At 35.2% G+C, this 21,715-nt stretch overlaps 2 protein-coding genes across 6 annotated transcripts in view; one reads left to right on the top strand and one right to left on the bottom strand.

The window, feature by feature from the left end:
* The window catches only part of LOC128227120 (cytoplasmic FMR1-interacting protein-like), a 32,763-nt gene extending 20,336 nt beyond the window's left edge, over window positions 1-12,427 (top strand). For all 4 annotated transcript variants that reach the window (XM_052937341.1, XM_052937339.1, XM_052937343.1 and 1 more), the window contains 13 exons: window positions 227-323; window positions 1,007-1,083; window positions 1,310-1,538; window positions 1,888-2,087; window positions 2,427-2,514; window positions 3,252-3,395; window positions 4,339-4,429; window positions 5,016-5,146; window positions 5,846-5,924; window positions 6,488-6,603; window positions 7,291-7,529; window positions 8,439-8,586; window positions 8,916-12,427. In XM_052937341.1, the coding sequence (XP_052793301.1) occupies window positions 227-323; window positions 1,007-1,083; window positions 1,310-1,538; window positions 1,888-2,087; window positions 2,427-2,514; window positions 3,252-3,395; window positions 4,339-4,429; window positions 5,016-5,146; window positions 5,846-5,924; window positions 6,488-6,603; window positions 7,291-7,529; window positions 8,439-8,586; window positions 8,916-9,083 (1,807 nt within the window). In that variant the 3' untranslated portion in view covers window positions 9,084-12,427. The remainder of the gene's footprint in view (window positions 1-226; window positions 324-1,006; window positions 1,084-1,309; window positions 1,539-1,887; window positions 2,088-2,426; window positions 2,515-3,251; window positions 3,396-4,338; window positions 4,430-5,015; window positions 5,147-5,845; window positions 5,925-6,487; window positions 6,604-7,290; window positions 7,530-8,438; window positions 8,587-8,915) is intronic.
* An 878-nt stretch (window positions 12,428-13,305) lies between these two features.
* Window positions 13,306-21,402, bottom strand: LOC128226849 (microsomal glutathione S-transferase 2-like). 2 transcript variants are annotated; one of them, XM_052936928.1, is made up of 6 exons: window positions 20,974-21,402; window positions 20,134-20,233; window positions 19,590-19,660; window positions 18,205-18,286; window positions 15,434-15,609; window positions 13,306-13,786 (listed from the first exon to the last, which is right to left on the bottom strand). In XM_052936928.1, the coding sequence occupies exons 1-5, from the start codon at window positions 21,041-21,043 to the stop codon at window positions 15,474-15,476; spliced, it is 459 nt and encodes a 152-aa protein (XP_052792888.1). In that variant the 5' UTR covers window positions 21,044-21,402; the 3' UTR covers window positions 13,306-13,786; window positions 15,434-15,473. The 2 variants fall into 2 exon arrangements, with proteins under 2 accessions (XP_052792888.1, XP_052792887.1); XM_052936927.1 differs by lacking the exon at window positions 13,306-13,786 and having other exon boundaries at window positions 14,305-15,609; window positions 20,974-21,400.
* Window positions 21,403-21,715: the final 313 nt, after the last annotated feature.

The following is a 21,715-nucleotide window of genomic DNA, read 5'->3' as shown; positions in this document are numbered from 1 at the left end:
TCAACATTGGCCATATCTGATACATTTTCAAGCAAATCTTGGTACATACGTTGCCAAAGGCAATATATACATGTATAACAAGGCCCATAACTCTTTAATAATTGTTGAATAAAGCCCCTGTCCCAATAAAAAAAACTACAACAGATGAGAGAGTTTGTGTTCGCTCTGTAGTGCTCTTGTTCATCCTTTGTCACTTTGTCACATACTAAATATTTCTCCTCCTTAGGTACATTCTGTATCCCCTGGACCTGTACAATGACAGCGCCCACTACGCCCTGACCCTCTTCCACCAGCAGTTCCTCTATGATGAAATTGAGGCAGAGGTAAAGACCTTTAATTATTTTCCCCTGATTTTTCAAGCAATCTTCAGTCTGTTATAACGGGATACTTTGGTATGAATATTGAAACTTTTTCTTTCGTCTGCAACACAATTTCGAGGACAGAATCTAGATGGTTACTATGAGTATGATAATTTTGATGAATTTCCTCAAGAAGTGCGGGACGCTAAGTAAAACCTAGAAGTAGGTGTCAAAAAAAGTAAAAAAAAAATGGGATAAAACCTTATTAATCAGTTTATCTGCTATAACGGGCTAAAGATTTTCATGAGAAATTAGCACCAGATATTCTTTAATACACACTTAAGAATGTTTGTGAAATAATCCTTAAATATTAATACCGGTATGTGTATATGGCCCTTTAGTTTTAAAACAATACTAATTCAAATTATTTTGACTTGAATCAGGTTGATTGTTCTGAAAGTAAATAGCTATAAAATTATGTTGGAGTCTGTTCCTTAGGTAGAAATCAGTACCTGTGTCCATTATCAGAACTATAAAATAATTTGCCAACTCAGAATTGGGATGTAGCAGTCACCTACAACGTTAAACAAACTCATCCCTTGAATATTTTTTATACCATTATTGAGTTTGATACAAAAAGAACTAAAATGAGGCAATTTAGTGTTTATGGAAGACATAAAATCAGTAAAATAAAACTTTTTTTGCAGGTGAATTTGTGTTTTGACCAGTTTGTGTACAAGTTGAGTGACCAGATATTTGCATACTACAAGCAGCTTGCTGCAAGGTTAGTTATGTTTTCATCACTGATAAACAAATTGATCTCGGATCTGGAAGATATAAGGCAAAAAATAGCTGTAAGATTCATAGATACATAGATATTCAAGTGATGGCCAACATTTATTAATACATATTCAAATAATGGCTAACGTTTATTAATAGATATTCAAATAAAGGCCAACGTTTATGAATAAATATTCAAATAACAGCCATTAACTGATCAATTATTACAGTATGATGCTGGACAAGCGGTTTAGAGCAGAATGTGCCAATGCTGGGATCGTCATCGATTTTCCACGTGCAAATCGATACGAAACCCTCCTGAAACAACGACATGTACAGCTGCTTGGCCGATCAATTGACCTCAATCGATTGGTTGGGCAGAGAATAAATGCAGCTTTACAGAAATCCTTGGAAGTTGCAATCTCTAGATTTGAAGGCGGTGACATCACGGGCATTATGGTAAATATCTTTATGGAATGTTTATATGTATAATATTTTGCTTTTAATGTAGGAGTTTCGATATGTTCAGACATGTATGCTTATGTAAACTACATGGCTTCGATTCATTGTTTTGTTGCAAAACTATTGGTTAGCCATTTTTGTTTATTATAAATCTGTACCCTAATATATAAGTCTGAGATAACACTCCACTTATCTTAACTGACAATGTTTTTGTGCTTGAGGGTAAAAAAATGACATGCTTATGATTAATATTAAGACGAATACAGTAACTAATAGCTTATACTACGACCTTTAAGTTTGACCCAACCTTTTTACTCCTTTACGACATGCTTGATTCCATCTACAGGAACTCGACGGTCTCATAGATTGTAACAAGCTCACACATAAGCTGTTGAAGCAGTTTCTCACCCTGAATGACTTTGACGCAATGCTGCGGGAGGCCAACCACAACGTGTCTGCTCCGTACGGACGCACAACTCTCCATGTGTTCTGGGAACTCAACTATGACTTCCTGCCAAACTACTGCTACAATGCTGCCACGAACAGGTATATTGACTCATTGTAGTTCAAGGCTTTTGAAATTTCATCTTACTCTGCTCAGCTTACATTGACTAACGTCACTGACATCTTTTGTCATTTAAGCATCCATATTTGATTCATGTACGTCTTCTTTACTTTGTTGAATTTAGGTATCTTATGTAGGTTTTGGGTAACTCGTAAGTCCATATTATATTTGGTATCATTTAAAGGGGAGAGAAATTGAAAAGGCTATACCAAACAAATATAACAAACACGTTTTTTGGCCATGAAATATTGTAAATTTGGTCAAAATGTGATATTTAATAAGACCCCTGGTTTGAAAGTATTTCTTGTTTTTTTCTCCAGATTTGTAAAGACCAACTACACCTTTGTAGAGGCCAGTCAGAGAGAGAAACCACCAAATGCCTCTCACCCATACATTTGGGGGACAAAGGTATGGTCTTCTGCTGTTAGCAATACTTGAGTTCTGTTCCCAAAAAGTGGGTTTTAATATAACATCAACAACGCAATGTCTTGATACTTTGAACTACTATGTTGTTCCTTTGGGAGTTTTATCTGACGTATTTAGTTTAAATGAATAAATAAAGATTTAAATATTAGTTTTGAAAAGGTAAAGAAACAGCTGTTTTCATCCAAAATATTTCACAAATATTACTGAGATTTTATGTTTATGTACAAATAAGAAACTCGATTTGCCATATTATGTGGTATGGTAACTTTCATGGTAGACCCCAAAGTAAACCGGGGCCAATCTTCAATTATACAGTTCTTATTCTTAGACACGCCTCAATGATTCTGTTCAGTTGATTGGTCAATCAATTCTACAGTCCAATGGTCAATCAATTCTATAGTCCAATCAAAACACACACAGATTCTACTTTTGAATCTAAGTTAAAACCCGGCACCCTGAGTTAATGCGATATCCATGGTACCGGCCTTAGTACTTCGAACCTCATTAATATCGAGCCAAGAGTGAATCCTTACATAGAGTAAAAAAAATCAGTCCCATACATCAAGTTCGAGCCAATGAGAAAATTGAGCTAAGCATTATCGAGTCAACGACTTTCGACTGTAACTTTGTAATTGAATACGGCCCCAGTCTAGTTTCACAACAACTACGGGTAGTATCATTAACCAACATTCAGAATGTTACATGTTGTTTCCTTGCAGACGCTGACCTCGTCATTCAGCTCCATCTACAGTCAGTACGCAGGGTTTGTTGGTCCCCCACATTTCCGCGTCTGCTGTCGTCTCCTTGGTTACCAGGGTATCGCTGTCGTTGTGGAGGAACTGCTCAAAATTGTCTCTGAACAGGTATGGTGTCTGCTTTTTAAATACAAGGGATGTTCCGGAAGTTCACCTAATTTTAACATCAACAGAAAATATGTCTTTGATAATGTTTGTACATTGGTACAAATAAAATGAACTCCGGTATATGAGTTGTCATGGATACCATAAATCTAGATGAAGGGTTTTATAAGATACACCATTTTTCCACATCAACATGGCTTGCATTGAGCTTCATTTATACCGATTTCCAATGACATTTGTTATTTTTTATGTTTAAAAATTTTCCAACTTCTCTAACAACCCTGATACATGCATTTTTTATAAATGATTTGTCTGCAATTAAGTTTGATGTCATTGTCATTAAAGCTGCACTCTCACAGATATACTATTTTTACAACTTTTTTATTTTTTGTCTTGGAAAGAGCAAACTTTTGCTTTAATATCTGCAAACCAATGATAACTTATTGCTGACAAAAGATCAGATTGAAGATTTTCATATTTCCATTCAAAAATTAATGTTTTATGGCATAACATCAATTTTTGAACTTAGATATAAAAATCTGCGATCTAATTTTTTGTCAGCAGTCTTACATAACTGGTTTCCATGGATTTTTCGCAAATATTGGCTCATTACAAGACAAAAAAAAACGTTGTCAAAACGATCAATCTGTGAGAGTGCAGCTTTAAAGGCCCGCAATATAGGATGAGGCAAACAATTTTTTTTAATCTTCATGCTTTATCATGTTTATCTCATTTGACTTTATTGATCAAAACAAAACAACATATATTTTTGTGTATGCTTTTATGCCCATAACTCTGACCCTAACAATTGTTGAGTTATGCCCCTTTTTCGACATAAAAAAAAAGACAATGTTGCCATTCACTTTGCCGTGCTAATGGAATAAACTGCAGAAGTGTCCACACATATTGTACCTACACTTACTTGTCCATGTTTTACATTTCTCAGCTCACTGGTCCCCTGATGAGGTACACGAAAATCCTGATGAGCAGCATGCCACAGAACTGCCGTCTGCTCAGATACGACTACGGATCCCCGGGTAAGTCCAAGGAGGAAGAATATGAAATTATTTCAACAGATTTAATCAAGAAATGGGATTGGTGGGCATATTTTTCATGTAAATGCCCTAGACACACTCAGAGATGAGATAACTTACAACAGTTTATATCCAGCTATGACTGGAAATCACAAGGAATTGTGGAAAAATCCTGTCACAAGTCCTGGGTCGTCATTGATGGTCTTGGGTAGTATTTATGCAAGTAGTATGTCTGGGGAGGTTTTCGATTCCAAAACCTGTTCAAAGTGTTAACTTTTGCCTGTTTTTTTACCTTTAGTAAGGTTATTGTGCTAACATAATGTTTTAAATCTTAATGATTAAGAGAATAAGCGAATGAGTGAGCCCTTGTAAGTGATTAAACTTAAACGCTATCAGAATGATGTTTTAACTGATTTACATTACAGTGTTTTCTAAAGGCAGGAACCAAAACACGACATATTGTCTGTCATATTGTGAAACTGCAAGTCTTATCAATTAACCTTGGAACTAATTGGAGGCCAAGAGTAGATTTCCATTGACTGCATACATAAATTATAATATAATAATGGTTTGTCGTTTGATTGACCAGGTGTGATGGGTTACTACCAGGCCCAGCTTGCCGAGCTGATCCAGTATCCAGACATGCGCACAGAGGTGTTCCAACTGTTCAGGGAGGTTGGCAATGCAATCCTCTTCTGCCTCCTCATAGAACAATCAATGGTATGTTTAATTTATAATAATACCTTTTTAAGTTCATGTATGAAGACAGCTTTGAATCACTCTTGAGTCGTTTTTTCTGGGAGTTTTTTTAGAGGCCGAGACAGTGTTCTCCTTACGGGGTTCCTAATTTCGACCTATTTGGAAGATAGATGCCAATATGGCTGGACCACTTTTAACTTCCCTTTTAAAGACACTGGTATCTCAACATAATATCCTATACTGTGAGGGTTAAATATGCGTTTAGTAATAGTTAGATGACAGGAAGTAATATTTTAATGATTAAGAATGGGCAGAGTGAGCGTAGACATTCACATTTTATGTACAGTGTTATCTATATGTGGCTAGATCTTGCTGGAACAGTCACAAACTGATATGGAACTCGAATGCCGTATATGTACTACCGTGTAAATGGTTTTAAAAATAATAGGGTACTTTATCATGAATTTTTTGGGACAACTTAGCTTGGTTTAAGTAAAATTTGTGTTGGCAAACATTGGTAAATTAATATTTTGCTGGGTTTTAATTTCATATGCCTTTAATTATATGGTATCTTTTTTTGCCTATGTTCATACCTTTGGTGTAAAATTCAGATTTAAAAAAACAACATCATTTTGTCACCAAGTTTAAATTCTTCACTAAGATACTTTATGAATATGGCCCCTGGTTGTAATTGAACAAAAAATTGTGTTCTGATTTCAGACCCAGGAGGAAGTGTGTGACTTGAAGCATGCAGCTCCCTTCCAGAACATCATACCTAAACCATTCATACCAGCAAAAGGTAGGGTCCCAGTGTTCGAAACTAGCACAAGCCTGCAAGCTGGGGACGTTTTCATTTATAGTTCTTATCCTTATTTTTATACAATGCCTCAGTGATTCCATTCATTCTATTGGTCATTTAATTATACTGTCCAATCAAATAGAATTAATAAAATTATGATAAATCAAAGGTGGTTATTGAATATTGCACCAGGGGGCAGTTTCATCATTGATCCAAGGAGCTGGTTTGTTCTTAGAAACTTTTTCAACAGTAGTGCACTGTTTTAAATCATTCTCAGGTACAACATAGCTGGTAAGACTTGATAAAATGGCGCCCTGAACTAATAATCAATTTTCCTAGGTACAACAGTTCTCCTAGGATAATTGAGAAAATGCGCCATGCACTGTTGTGTCTTTTACAATATAGCTCCTAGGGATCTGATTAAAATCAATCAATCAACATTATACTTTAACAATATGATAAGATATTTAAGATACTGGATCCGACGTTTCATTGCCTAAACTTCTGATGATTTCACCACTCTTCTTGTAATTACATATGTGTACATCTATATTTTTCTGTAGATGGCCAATCTCGCAAGGATAAAGAAGAGGAACTCAAGACTGTGATGAAGCGACTGGAGGGCAAGTACCAGGCCTTGCAAGTGGTACCCATCATTGGCAAGTTTGGGAACCAGAAGGTACGGCTATAATGCATCAGGATCAATCTGCTTAATAATATTTGGCACGTCCGTTTCTTGAAGGGTTGATGGACTTCTTCCAGATCAAGCTTTTTTAATTGGCTGATGTGTTAGACAGCATCCATGACAAATGATATTTTTATATGAATGTACCATCCATGCTATCAAGATAAAATTTTAATAATTGTTTGGTTTGCGATTTTTCATTTCTTACCATGGGCAATTTGGTGATGAAAATGTTGTAATCATTATTAATTTATGAGGCAGTTTCATTGACTAAGCAAGTTACTAATTCAAAATTATGAACTGAAATATAAACACTCATACTTATGTTTTTGGTAGAAAAGTATTCTGGCAAAAGCTTGAATTGAACTCAGGCTCCTTGTCACTTAAAATTTTAAAACCATTACTAAGACCACTCACCTGTGCAGACAACTGACAATACAGGGTTATTTCATTGGAAGGAGAGTTGTCTCCCCTGCCTAATGCATATTCATTAAAACAAGATTTTGTCAGTCAATTTTCCCAAGGTATGTATAAAGTGGTTTCTCAATTTAGCAACAGAACATGTCTCTAATCCAGTGTTTTTTATAACAGCAATCCAATAAAGCTAATAAGTGTGAAGTTGATGTGTTTTACATTTTAACAACAACACATATCTCTAACCAAGTGTGTCTTTCATTGCAGCAATCAAACATAGCCCAAGAGGGAGACCTGCTCACACGTGAGCGCCTGTGTTGTGGGCTGTCCATGTTTGAGGTGATACTGAAACGTATCCAGTCATTCTTGGATGACCCAGTCTGGCATGGGCCGCCGCCCGCTAACGGGGTCATGAATGTCGACGAGTGTACGGAGTTCCACAGGCTCTGGAGTGCCATACAGTTTGTTTACTGTGTGCCCGTTGGCGAGAATGAATACACCGTAGAGTAAGTTCCATACATGTGGGGAGATCTTCTCTGCTTTTATCTGTTCAAACATACTGTCTATACAGAAATGAAAGAAATTAAATCAATCATAGAACATGCCAACAGATTGCCTAAACATGAGACGTTGCTTAGTTTTGGCCAATGAACTAATTGCTAGATTTTTTTGTTTGATTATTATTATTTTTTTATCTTTCTTTTTTTGTCATAGATGACTGTTTCACCATTGAATATTTGTTCATGCTCTTACTTATTGCATAAGGGATCATGTACATGTGTTTCTAGACGAACCACGAACATGATTGTAAAAATTGAATATTATACATCGCCACTGTAGGGTTGTACAAATAACATGCCGGGACAGTACTGGTATGCGAATACAGACTATAGATAACATTTTTATTTGAGTCAATAAGATTTAAGGGGAGGCAGAAAGAAGAGGGGGTGGCAGGGATGAACATCTAGCAATTAATTTATAGTCGCCTGACTTGCCTCCTTTCAAAGAAAAGAGTCCAGTTAATATTGTTATAGCCTAGGTGTTGATATCAGCTTAGTCATGGAATCTTTTTAAAAAAATAATATTTTTTAATTTAATTAAAGTTAAAAAGGTTGCATTTAATTGATTTACTGCAGAGACTGAATCGATTATCATGCAGGCTGCTTAGTACTCAGCGAACACCATTTTAAGAAAATACAACGAAGAAAAAAAAAAAATTCTTTTAAAAATGGCGATTGCCAGCGTGAACCTTGGTTGGTAGAGGCAATGTACACACACATAGCAAGGCTAGTAGATCTGACTTTTAAAAAGGTTAGCTATGACCCTTTTCTATTAAAAAACAACAGAGAAGCGAAAAGCTTATGATTTAAGTCTTTGTTGTGAAAAATGCATTACAATTTATTATTTACTTGTAGACAACTGTTTGGAGAGGGACTTAACTGGGCAGGCTGTGCAATTATTGTGTTGCTAGGGCAACAACGGAGATTTGAGGCTCTAGATTTCTGCTACCACATCCTGAAAGTGAACCGGGTGGACCAGAAAGATGAAAACGTGAAGGGCATTGTGAGTATAATTGTGGCCTTGAAATATTTTTGTAGATCTTAGCCTATAGATAATTACTTTAATGCATGTTTAAATTTATCAATTGATATAAATAAATGCAACAACATGTGCAAATACGTGTAATGTGGGGATATTCATATATACATGTAGATGGAATTTAAAAAAAGTGATCTTATGTGTCCAGAAAATTGATATAGAGATCTGTTTCTGAATCTGGCTATTTTTTGCTAAGGAATGCACTATTTAAAATATACTTATTTACTTGCAAGTTTACACTTGTATCATCTTGTGTTTTCTCTGAAATTTTGTTTTTCATTCATTGTTAATAGCAACTGAAGAAAATGGTGGACCGAATCCGCAAGTTTCAGATCCTGAACAGCCAGATATTTGCGACTCTGAACAAATACCTGAAGACCGGTGATTCTGACGGCATGCCCGTGGAACATGTGCGATGTTTTCAACCGCCCATCCACCAGTCACTTGCTACCACAATATAGGTGGATACAGACCTTTAATGCTTGATAAGACATGTTTATGACTTGACAGTATAAAAACCATTGTGTTGATTATAACCATTGTGTTGATTATCTTGTATTCATCAGAAATTAATAGCCACTTGCCACCACCTTCTACGTGGATACAGACCTTTAAAGCTCTTCTGAGACATGCTTACTAATTAACAGTATAATAATCATTGTGTTAATTTGGAGTAAGATTTTGCATTCATCAGTATCCTTACAACCACCACCATATAGCGAGGGGCCATGAAAAAATGTTTATGACTAATCACTGTAATAGTGATGATCCACCAGTCACACGCCACCTCCATATTGAGTGATACAAACCTCAATCACGTTAAGGAATGATTTGTTAACAATTTCAAGTCTTAAATTGAGTCTGATCTGATTTATAGTAGAATTTTTCTGATATTCTGCTTTATATCTCCAAATGGAGAGTGTCATGCTTTTTAAGCAAACTTGCCAAATTATTCATAATGGTATTAACCTTTTTTCTGTGAAAAGGGTTGAAATGAGATTTTTCAGTTAAATTGTTTAAAGGTTAATGATTTGACAGTATAAAATGATATTTTAGGAAGATCTGTATTTGTGACAATTATAATTAGGTACCTCATTTTAATTGCATTTTTTTCATTGATTACTACTATTCCATATAAATCTTACATTAGCAGAAGTTGAATGTATGCACATATATTTCTTTTTATATAATTACTCCTCGATATAAATCTTACATAATTAGAAATTGAATGTATGTACCTGTATTTTACTATATTATTCCAACACTTGACAATGATATATATGTGAAATAGCTCAAAAACAGTCTTTAATGTATGCACAATTGCATAGATTGCTGCTAACGGTAAATGGCTTGTTTTTTAAGCGACCCATATTCTGTGATTTTTGGGTTTGGTAAAGCAAAGTTCCTCAAAATTCCTTAGGCCTCTATTATTTAATCATAGATAAATATTTGTAAAATCATTAATTTGCTAGATTTTGAATTTATGATCTGATTAATTAGTGAAAAATTGCAAAGATAAAACCTTCTCAAAATTGATCTAGTTTTACATTTTTTATTTGTCATGTTGATTGTCCTTGTAAATGGTTTTTGGCAGTTGATTTTTCGTGCTTCCAACATTAACATAAACCCATTTAGAATATCATAGACCCATTTAGGACATTGTTAACGCATTTAATATATTGTGAACCCATTTTAAATATTGTGAACCCATTTACAATATTGTGAACCCATTTAAAATATCTTGAACCCATTTATGGTATGATGAAAGCATTTGAGATAGCATGAACCCATTTACAATATAGTGTACCCATTTACAATATCATGAACCCATTTATGGTATCATTAACCTAATCATGTCATCATGAACAGGGGTACAATATTGTGAACCCATTCACCGTTCCATGAACCCATTTGGGATATTGTGAACCAATTTACAATATCATGAACTCATTTACGATATCATGGACCCATTCACATCATCATTAACCCATTTATAATATCATTAACCAATTACAATATCATTAACCCATAAACACTGTGGCATTTTACTAATTACAATTATGATTTTCCAGGATTTTAATTGTTGAATTCTTTATTATTGAGAAGTGTATCTATTGAAATTCGCTATATTATTATTATATTAGTATTAGTATTATATTAACAAATGTCTTTACTTAAGTGTTGTAAGCATGACTTTTTGTCAGTATATTGATAGTTTTATTCACCAATTAGAAGCTTAGATATAATCAACTCCTACTTGCATAAGGATCTTTTTATCATGTACACAATTATGTTGTATAAAATTAGATTTACTTCCTAAAGCAGTGCAATATTGTAGATACTTGTACATGAATGAATTAACTTCTTATATAATTATTCTGGTATCTGACACAAAAAGGTGGTTAGACCCATTTACATTTGAAGTGTGTACCTCAATTATTTATGCTATGCATACATATGTAGCTGAGTGTGTGAAAAACTGGAAGTGCTGGCTTTTTTTGCCGATTTAATGACAGCTTTGGCTTCAATAAATTAATTATTTGTATGCTGTTTCCCGACCAACTCAAAAATTCCCAAGACCTGAAAGTTTTTTAGCCTCTCTGGTGATTGTAGGTTTTTTATTTTTCAGTAAGGAATTAAAGTGTTAAGGAAGTTAAGAAATAAAATAACCTACCTACCCACACCTAAATCATTGTTGAATACCTCAAATTCACTACTGCGCTATGATTCGTTGTGTACTGTGGGCTAGGAAGATCTCGTAACCATGCATAGGTAATTAGGCAGTTTCATTGGCTCTGCAATGAAACCTCTGGGGAAATCTGACACTCACATATGGACAGACACTTGTTCTTATGTTTTCCAATGGCAAAAGCTCAAAATGAACTTATTCAGCCTGATTACTACAACATTTTATTTTAGTTTGTTTAAACTTATTTAATTTTACAATGATTGTGAAACAAGCTATTGCGATTTACATTAATCACTCTTGTTTGCACGATGTTGCACGAGAGTGTGGTCTTGTGTTGTGGTGGAGACCACCGGAGTACCCGAAGGAAACCGATTTGTCCGAAAAATTTCTAACCTGCCACTTAGACCACTCGCCAGCGTTGACAGCTGACATTACATGGTTACTTAAGAGTATATAATTGTAACATGCGATTCCATTGAAAGAAGAGTTGTCTCCCCTGCCTCAAGCATATTTATATAAACCAAATATTGCCAGTCAATTTTCTCATGGTTTGTATGTATTGTAACTGAATAAGTACCTGGTTGATGGCAATGCAGCTAAATATATTTATAGGAAAACAGCTAACAAATTTTGATTAATGGCGGCCTTTATATTTCATTATTATATTATTCTTTTCCTTCCATAATATAGATTTTTAGCCTTAAATGTAATTACCAATAATCTTGTAAGATTTCATGTTGCAAACACATGTTTGATTGAATAACATATATTTTTTAAGACTTAATTATTATTACCAACACTTATCTGGTAAGACTTGTCTATTGTACAACTTGTATTTTACAATGTCATGTAAAATTGCTAAAATCTATAGTTATAATCTGGAATTCAATTTTATCTTGGAATTCTATGCTATCTGTGTAATTGAAACAGTGTGGGTTTTTGAGTGAATCATGAATGCCTGGTTCAAATAAACTGTCATAATGAAGATATTTGAAAACCCATAAAATAATAATTTCAAGTGTTATGATTGTTTTATTGTCTTGTGTTATGTTAGTTTATTTTGATCTGCATGCAGCTTGTATTAAATGAAATAAAACTAGAATTATGATAATGCTATATGAGTTGTTCAGAGTTCTTGATAACAATAATATTACAGCAGGTTCCAGTAGGGTGAGAAAGTTTCATTGGTTTTATTAAACGTTAATTCTAATCAAAGCTTAAAATCAATTAGTGCTGGTATAATATGGCCTATACTATCATTCAAATATTTCTCAACAAGAGCGTCAGTTGTCGCAAAATGCGCCCATCCCTTTTTAGGACACCAAGTTTGGTAATAAATGGCTGCACTGAAGCCAAATTTAGACAGCGGACACTGTCAATACAGTTTTTGCCAATACAAGGACCATAACTCTGGAATGACTTAGGCGTGGCTGATTATCGAAAACGACCGAGATAATCTGCATGTACACATTCTGACTTAATTTGGTGATGATTGGACAATAGCTTCTTAAGTAATTGATAGGACAAGACCGATTTCAGGTATTTTCTATAATTAAAGGGCGATGAATCTCGAGTTATATGAACAATAAGGCTGGTTAAATAACCTGTCAAAACAGGTATGCACGAACACATACTGACCAATTTGGTAATGATTGAAACACAATTTAATAAGTTATTGATAGGTCAAACCGATTTTAAGTAGTGCCTGTACTTAAAGGGTGAAAACTATCGAATGACCCGAGCAATATGGCGGGTAAACGAACTTATCCGAAATATTATGCCCATATGAAGTCGGACCAAATTTGGTAGTTAATGATCAGACAGCATATTGGACGCCGCGAGAGAGCCCTCCCGCTCGTACGCCACAGGTGAAGCTATAATACGTCCCGTTCTATGACACATTTTCCTCCACAAGGCTCATTTTCTCTGATGACGTCACAAATGTACGTATAACCAAATACTAGGTATACAACAATGGTGAAAGTCTAGACTCAGCCACAGAAAAGCACTTTTATTAAATAACAAAGACTCATCTATTATATATTTCAGTCGTTGTACAAAAATATCAGTTTCAAATAGAAATAACATTAGCCTTATCATTAATACTCAACCAGACGGAAAGTTACAATGAAATAATGATTTGCAATTTTGCCATTTGAGTCTCATCTCAAACTTGAGACTGTTCGTAATCATGGCTGGCGAAACTGGTTCGTAATCATGGCTGGCAAGACTGTTCGTAATCATGGCTGGCGAGACTGTTCGTAATCATGGCTGGCGAGACTGTTCGTAATCATGGCTGGCGAGACTGTTCGTAATCATGGCTGGCAAGACTGTTCGCAATCATGGCTGGCGAGACTGTTCGTAATAATGGCTGGCGAGACTGTTCGTAATCATGGCTGGCGAGACTGTTCGTAATAATGGCTGGCAAGACTGTTCGTAATCATAGCTGGCCCCAATTTCTCGAAAGTTCATAAGCTGAATAGGATTAAGTAGCTTATTTCAATTAGCAAAAATACATGGTTAAATTGAATGTTGATAAATGAAAAAAAGGTTTATGTGATTATCATAAAGATTATTTCTATATAAAGTTTGTAAACTCTGAAAGAAGTAAATATTACGCAAAATATTGAAAAAAAAATAGTGAGTTTAGCTTAATCCTGTTATAAGGGACTTAAGAAGTTACGAAAAATTGGGGCCTGCAGGAGATAAAACCAGGAGATAAAATCAGATGTTGTTTCCAATCATGTTTACTCTCAGTGTGAATTGAGCGTATAACAGGATGCGGCACCCTTCTAAAATTACCTGTCTATACACTAGAGTATATAAAACTTGTTTTAACTGTAGGTATACCGTGGATAACTTTACACCGCCAGATCATAAATCAAATTGTTTTCAAATTGAAGCATTGATAATAAACTGCTGAATGTTTATTATTCTACACGATAAATACAACACATCTGAAAGCACATAAGCTACGAATGAAGACAACATGGTCAATATAAGTATTTATATTTATTAATTTAGCTCATTTTATTGTTTACTATTCAATGACATAATGGTGAGTAAATATGGCACCAGTCTTTGGTGTATAAATCAAGGTACATATTCAGCAGTTTTTGTCCGTCCGTATTCAATAAGAGACTGTCCGCCTACCATTAAATCTACTATATCAATTAAATATCTCGTTAAAGGGATATGAATACTGGCATATTCAAACTAAACTCACACTTCAGCTGATTTAATGTCCCATTCGGAACTCCTCGGTCATTTTTATCGAAAACAACCTCGGATGTATGCCAGTACATAAGTTGAAGTAGTTCGTATTTTTTTGAATTATATCATTTATTAACTGTAGTGTTTTAGAGTTGTATTTATTGATGTAAGTTTAAATTGATTGCCAGTGAAGTGTAATATTGCAAACATAATTAAGATTCCCAAGAGTTTAGTCATAAAGTTTAACTGCTAAATAAAATTACTACGCGATCTTCTTGCAGCGGACTTAAAACGTACCACTTTTTGAGTATGTAAACCGTCCAAATACATCTGAGGTTGTTTTCGATAAAATGGTCGAGGACCTCCGAATGTCAATGTCCAATGCAATGTCCAGTAACCTACGACAACCAGCTGCCGGCTTCACTTTAAGCGCAATTTCTCTATCTACATGTGCAAGGAACATGTTTTATTTAAAGATGCACTCTTATTCCCAAATAAGCAGTACCGCAATTAATACAATTGTTTTAATGTACCAAAAATGATGAATAAATGTCGCAGGCAAGGGTTCCTGTGAAGGATACCGTGTTTAGTTTGAAAGAAAGGTGCGTAAAACACGATATTTCTACCTTGTGAGACGATCGTTGAACTCTGTAAATCTTTTAGGACTCACCAGTCATTTAATATATGTGCGTTTTAAGTTGTTTAATGCACGGTTACAATCTTGTTATAAGTAATTGATGATATTTTCCATCGATGCATCATTTAGTAAGTAGTTAAACGTGTACCACTCAGAATTTATGTTTGTTATATTGCTTATAAATACGAGTATCACGTTAAGCGTTATTAAACTGCACTCCTTTCATTCAAACATATCACTATCTAAGTTCGTATTGCACTGAATTTACACACCCCTAAATTCAAGCGTCTGTGCGCGTCAATTCTGTGCTGTCTAGAAGGCCACTTCACGCAGACGAGCAACCAGGTCAAGGCCGGCATACTCCCTCAGTCCCGTGTTTACAATCCCGGCAACGCCAACAACCACCAATCCCTTCAAAGCCCAGATACTCTGCCAAAACGGCGTCACCCTGAAGTACATTGACAACACGTGAGTGGAGAAAAATCGAATTAAGTACATTCATTTGTTTGTAATGAGGAAAACAACTAGAATTCCGCGAATTGTGTGTGTCTCTTGTTGGAGGTGCCCACCTTTTTAATGTGAATCTGGTAAAATTTGACAATTCAAGGCCCATAACTCTAGTGTCAATAGTGCGATCGTTCTATAGATCGAGCTCAATTGTGATAATTTACATATAAAACATTGTAAACAAGCTCGGTAAAGTTTGGTTTACAGTTAGAGAGCGAAAACGTCAAGTCGCGGACGCAGACCTCGCCGGACAACATGCTATCTCTATGTCTGCCATGTTACGCAGGCGACATGAAAACAAATTACTGGTTGAATCGGGCCTGTTGATCAATTCGTAACTGTTTGCAAATACAACAAGCTCAAATGACTCGTCAACCAGTACAACAAGCTCAAATGACTCGTCAACCAGTACAACAAGCTAAAAGTACTCGTCAACCAGTACAACAAGCTAAAATGACCCGTCAACCAGTACAACAAGCTAAAAGGACTCGTCAACCAGTACAACAAGCTAAAAGGACTCGTCAACCAGTACAACAAGCTAAAAGGACTCGTCAACCAGTACAACAAGCTAAAAGTACTCGTCAACCAGTACAACAAGCTAAAAGTACTCGTCAACCAGTACAACAAGCTCAAATGACTCGTCAACCAGTACAACAAGCTCAAATGACTCGTCAACCAGTACAACAAGCTAAAATGACTCGTCAACCAGTACAACAAGCTAAAATGACTCGTCAACCAGTACAACAAGCTAAAATGACTCGTCAACCAGTACAACAAGCTAAAAGTACTCGTCAACCAGTACAACAAGCTAAAGTACTCGTCAACCAGTACAACAAATTGCGGTCGCAAAAGACGACTGATTTGAAAAGACCTTACAGCAGCTTCAAATAGGTAAGTTTTAGCAATTCAAAGAGTTTCGTTTGTCTACGTACCGTTTCTGCAAGCGTTATTTAAAGCTGCGAGTTAATTGGGATGCTTTGTGGGGTATCAGCCAGTCTCCATAGTAGTTATTGTCTGAGAATACGTCAAAGTATATATGCCAACTCGCTAATGGTTTTAGCCGGTTTCATTGATGAAGGAAGTTGATCGACAGGTAATATAATTTGCATTTGATTTGAAATTCGCTTGAAGGATATGGGCAAACTGAACCCCACGATCATTCAATGCTTTTAAAACTTGAACTGCTGAACAGTTCATTTGAAATCAGTAGTATTACCCAACTTTCTGATAACAAAGATTTTCGGTCAACATGATAGCTTTCTTCCAAAGTATGTTGAATTCACCTAAAGCATATTCCGCCACAGTTAAGGGAATGTGTGATTACAGGGGCGGATCCAGGATTCGACGTTAGAGGGGGCGTAACTTAGGGGCGTACCCTTTTTACCTACGCCCCTCCCTCAGAAACGAAATTTATCTGGTTTAAAGTGCTGGCAGGGTGGTTTGGGGCTCTGATTTTAGCCAAGCGTTGGATTGTTACCCACTAATAGGGAATGTGAGGTGGGTTTAGACCGTCGTGAGACAGGTTAGTTTTACTGAAAATCAAAAACAAGTGGGCATTTGCCCTTTTGCTCTTCGCTGGGCCCACCTTAGGACACCTGCGTTACCGTTTGACAGATGTACCGCCCCAGTCAAACTTCCCGCCTGACAAGGTCTTCAGACCGGGAATCCGCTAGTGGATTACATGCATATGATATTTAAATGCCTATTGAGTTTACGTCCGATAAATTACCTGATAACACCCATGTTCGAATCCATTTGCCGACAACAACTTGTTTTTGTCATCTATACTTCAAAGTCATATCTTTATAACTGATTTCATTTTGATTCGTGTTACCTATAGATACTTGTAAACATATTAAGAAATATCTTACATTAATCATCACCAAAATGAAGCTTATCAAACAGTGAAGATAATATATATAGGTGGGCTCATGTATATAATAAGGAATATTATCTTCGGTACCAGGTCTATTTCCATATCTTTTAACTCCACTGAGTACTCTGTTCTGTGGCACATCGTACTCGTGAATAATTAATGCATTCGGAATTCCTCGTCTATTTTCCATCGAAAACAACCTCGGATGTATAAGGACAGTTAACAATGTCAGAAGTCTTACCATTTAACTATGCTGCAAGTAGATCGCGTAGTAATTTCAATTTAGCAGTTAAACCTAATGACATAACTCTTGGGAATCTTAATCCTTTATGTTATAATAGACTTCACTGGAAATCAATTTAAACTTAGTAATACAAAATACACGTTAAACACTACAATAAATTAAAATTATTATTCAAGATTTTACAATCTATTTCTACTGATGCACTGGCATATATCCAAGGTTGTTTTTAATATGACATGGCCGAGGAGTTCTGAATGTAGTTAATGACGTGATTTCCGGACGTTTGACTGGACGCTTGAGACACACCTTAGGGAATACGGAAATAACCGAGAAGCACCAGTTGATTATAAATAGTCATACCTTACGCATGAACACCGGTTTGGATTCTAAATTTTAAACAAGAAAATTATGCGTACCTTTTATCCGCGGCTTCAATGTATCCTTTACTGTAATTCCGTCTTGCATACAAATATATGGTTCCAAGAATCGCCGCTGGAACTGAAATGAAATGCGTCCATACGTTTTGTCTCGGACCTATAATGATTTATAGGTCCGTGGTTTTGTTGACAAAGTGTACATATGTGATCTACCAACGTGCATTTCTAATAATTTATGAGACGCATCTATTTTAAGTCAACTACATAGTTCTAAAGTTTAATTGGGGAGCCGTATTGGCCATGAACTCCAAATTAGTGACGACTACACGACTTTTAATAAATACAGACTTGAAAACAATCTAAAACTTAAATGTTACTATGTGTATAGTTTATAGGCCCTTGATTACGGTTTAGTCATTCCCGTTAGAGGTTTATTATGATAGATCTAACGCTTAGCATCATCACTATACATTATTGAACAAGCCTCGGCAATCGGAACTCCTCGGCTAGTATCAAGATATGGCTATCTCGAAGCTTGCCGGAGATGGCCGAGTTGTTACGATTGAAGCCTCGGGTTTAGTAAATATCCGAATTTATTTCGTTCATGCTCTTTAATTGAGACAACTTCATTATGCGTCCTATACCATTTGGAATTCAGAACAACAATACAAATGACAATAGTTATCTTTTGACTGGTGTGCATATTTACTTGATTTGATATGTTAAATAGTAAATATTGGATAAATATTGGCCAATGAATAACTATTTTGGCTTACTTACTTTCTTTTTACTTTTTTATAAATTGGACCCTGATATTTCAAAGGGGCACACTGATGGTTATATCGCAGTAAAAACTATAGTATAATATACAAGAATAAACAAATTGTATGCCTTTTTGTTCGGGTCATTAAACATGATAATGCATTTAAATTTAAAAAAAAAGTTTTGCATCTATCAAATGTAAAAACCTATCATTTTGCCCCCCCCCCCCCCCCCCCCCCTTAAAGCTGCACTCTAACAGATTGACCATTTTGGCAACTATTTTGTCTTGGAATGAGACAATTATTGCGTCCATGTCTGAAAACCTGCGATACAAGACTGCTGACAAAATATCATATCACAGTGTTTCATATTACAGTTGAACACCGTTAATCCGATATCGTATGAATGTTAAAAAAATTGGTGTTTTATGGCTCTAGGTTTTGCATGATGTGAAAAATTAAATTTTCGGCAGTTTACCAAATAATCAAGAGCTGTTCTATTGTGAGTTATTTTATATGACTGCATTGAAGGCATAGATGCCAAAATCAGCTGATTCCGAGACGAAAAACTAAAACAATGTCAAACTCTAAGTGTGCAGCTTTAAAGTTATTTGAAATTTAACAAAGTCATATAGCCTAATAGTGAAAAATGCATGACCAGACCTTGGTTGGCAAATATCGCGGCTGTCCACAACGTTATCTGGAAAGGTATGCCAAACTCGATATTGTTTTGTCTGGAAATAAAAGTGTAGATCCTAGTGAATGTATTGATTATTATTATGAAAAAATACAGCATAAGGCATAATTAATACAGTAACTGCTGTTTCGTTAGAGCATCATTATAGTTAAACAATACTGATTGGAGAAAAAAATAACTAAAAGAGAATTCTACGACCAAAAACAAAACCTATATCATTAAACGATATCAAAAATCAGAACAAAAACCCCAGAACTGTACATGGACATAAGACTGAATAAAGTTGTGTTTTAAATTAAAGGTAGTGATATATACCTTACTTAGATAAGAAAAAAAACTAGTAGGTTACATTTCAGTATCATTCAATTTCAAAAGAATCTAACAATACTGGTAAAACTAAATTAAACTATTCATAGGGTCTGAAAATTATACTAAATCGCATTCATGGCATTACTTCAAACATTTAAAACAATCTTTTCCTTAACGAGTCATTGAGGTTATTATACTCACTGTGCTCGCAAAGCTCGAAGAAAGTCCGGTGGTCCGTCCATGATGGGTGGGGAAATCTTGTATTTACGCCGATACTTTCCGACTTCTGAGGCATCCCGTACTTTGATGGGAAGTCACAAATATATTTATATTTAAATCGTATTTTCATCACAGGAGCTACATAGGCAGTACATCAATTAAATTGTACGGATTAGTTTTCTCTAATTATTTTTTTTGTGATCAGGAGTGGTATTCAATATACAACTTAAGTACATCTTATGGTCATACATCATTGTCTTCATTCACACTATTGGTCAGTTACTTTAAACAAGTAATCCGATTAGCTAAATCGTTCTTAGATCTAATTAGGACCAATATTGAATACCAGCCAAGAACTAAAAGTATTCATAATTATTGACTTCATTCACACTATTGGTCAGTTATTTTTAACAAGTAATCCGATTAGCTACATCTTTCTTAAATCCAACTAAGATTAATATTGAATACCAGCCCAGAAATAAAAGTATTCTATAGCATCAATGGTCCTTTTTCTCTTCCGTATTTATGCTCTCTTACGCTACACTAAATTTTAAACCCGTCTGAACTACACGGTTATCTGAACTTATCGGGTACCTGATATACATGAACTCTTTAGAAAAAAAATGTTTTAAACTTAGTTTTATTTTAAATAGACAACTATATGAAATATAATCTTAAAGGTCATAATTGATTTAAAAAATCATAACTATTCTTGGATTAATTACATGTAATAAACAGTACATGAACAATTCCAATACAATGAAGTTATTAATTAGTGAGTAAATATAGTTATGAACTGAGATTTCAACATAATTTCATTACCTAACTGTATGCCATGTCCTATTGCAACAACTCCGACCCAAATAAAATCTTTTGTTTCAATTCCTGGCATTTTAATCCAACTAGCTATTCATAAGCACTGAACTAAATTTAACCAAACTAAACAGGTAAACATTTATACTCAAACGTGTAAATACTCAATGTATGGTACTCAATCAGTGTCAAAATTCTTAAACCGACATAAACATGCATGTAACAAAATACTCAATAGTAGAGCTTTTGGGTTTCGACACAGACTCTGGGCCGGCTTTTAAATGGGAAATAGTTTGGTATGTGCTAATATATTAAGATAAAACAAGAGTAGCTGAATCAGTTGTCTCAATATCTGTGCAAGTACGGCATATCATGGACATCCATGAAACTTTAATGGCATTTAAAAGATTTGAATGTTAACAACTATCCCTTTTACAACGTTGTTAACTTTAACAATGTTCTAAAAAAACGACCAAATGTATGAATTTAATTACATTACAGCAAATTATGCATTGGTCTTAGACCAATAAAGGAAATAGTCGTGTACACAATTGAATTAATTTGTAGTCAACTTTGCAGACAAAATATTGAAAATGTATAATACTTCATGAACGTATGTAATGCACCAGTCAATTGTTACCACGCCCCCCCCCCCCCAGGTCCGGAGGTAAACCGGGTTTAGCCGTGGAACTTGATGGGCCGTGTTTTTACCTTCGAGGTGGCCCCGCAGTGCCGGGTGAATGCGGCGATT

Source organism: Mya arenaria, chromosome 3 (assembly GCF_026914265.1).
Source record: "Mya arenaria isolate MELC-2E11 chromosome 3, ASM2691426v1".
In the NCBI taxonomy this organism is placed as follows: Eukaryota; Metazoa; Mollusca; class Bivalvia; order Myida; family Myidae; genus Mya; species Mya arenaria.
The sequence above is the reverse complement of the archived record's forward strand: the minus strand, read 5'-3'. Positions and strand labels throughout refer to the sequence as shown.

Bases quoted from the DNA above. Each gene is read 5' to 3' on its own strand.
- LOC128226849 (XM_052936928.1), bottom strand. From the start codon at position 21,043: ATGCCAGGAATTGAAACAAAAGATTTTATTTGGGTCGGAGTTGTTGCA. The intron at 18,287-19,589 runs GTCTGGTCATGC...ATTTCATTTCAG, and splicing joins CGCGATATTTGCCAACCAAG to TTCCAGCGGCGATTCTTGGA. The intron at 15,610-18,204 runs GTACGCATAATT...AATGTACTTCAG, and splicing joins ATTGAAGCCGCGGATAAAAG to GGTGACGCCGTTTTGGCAGA.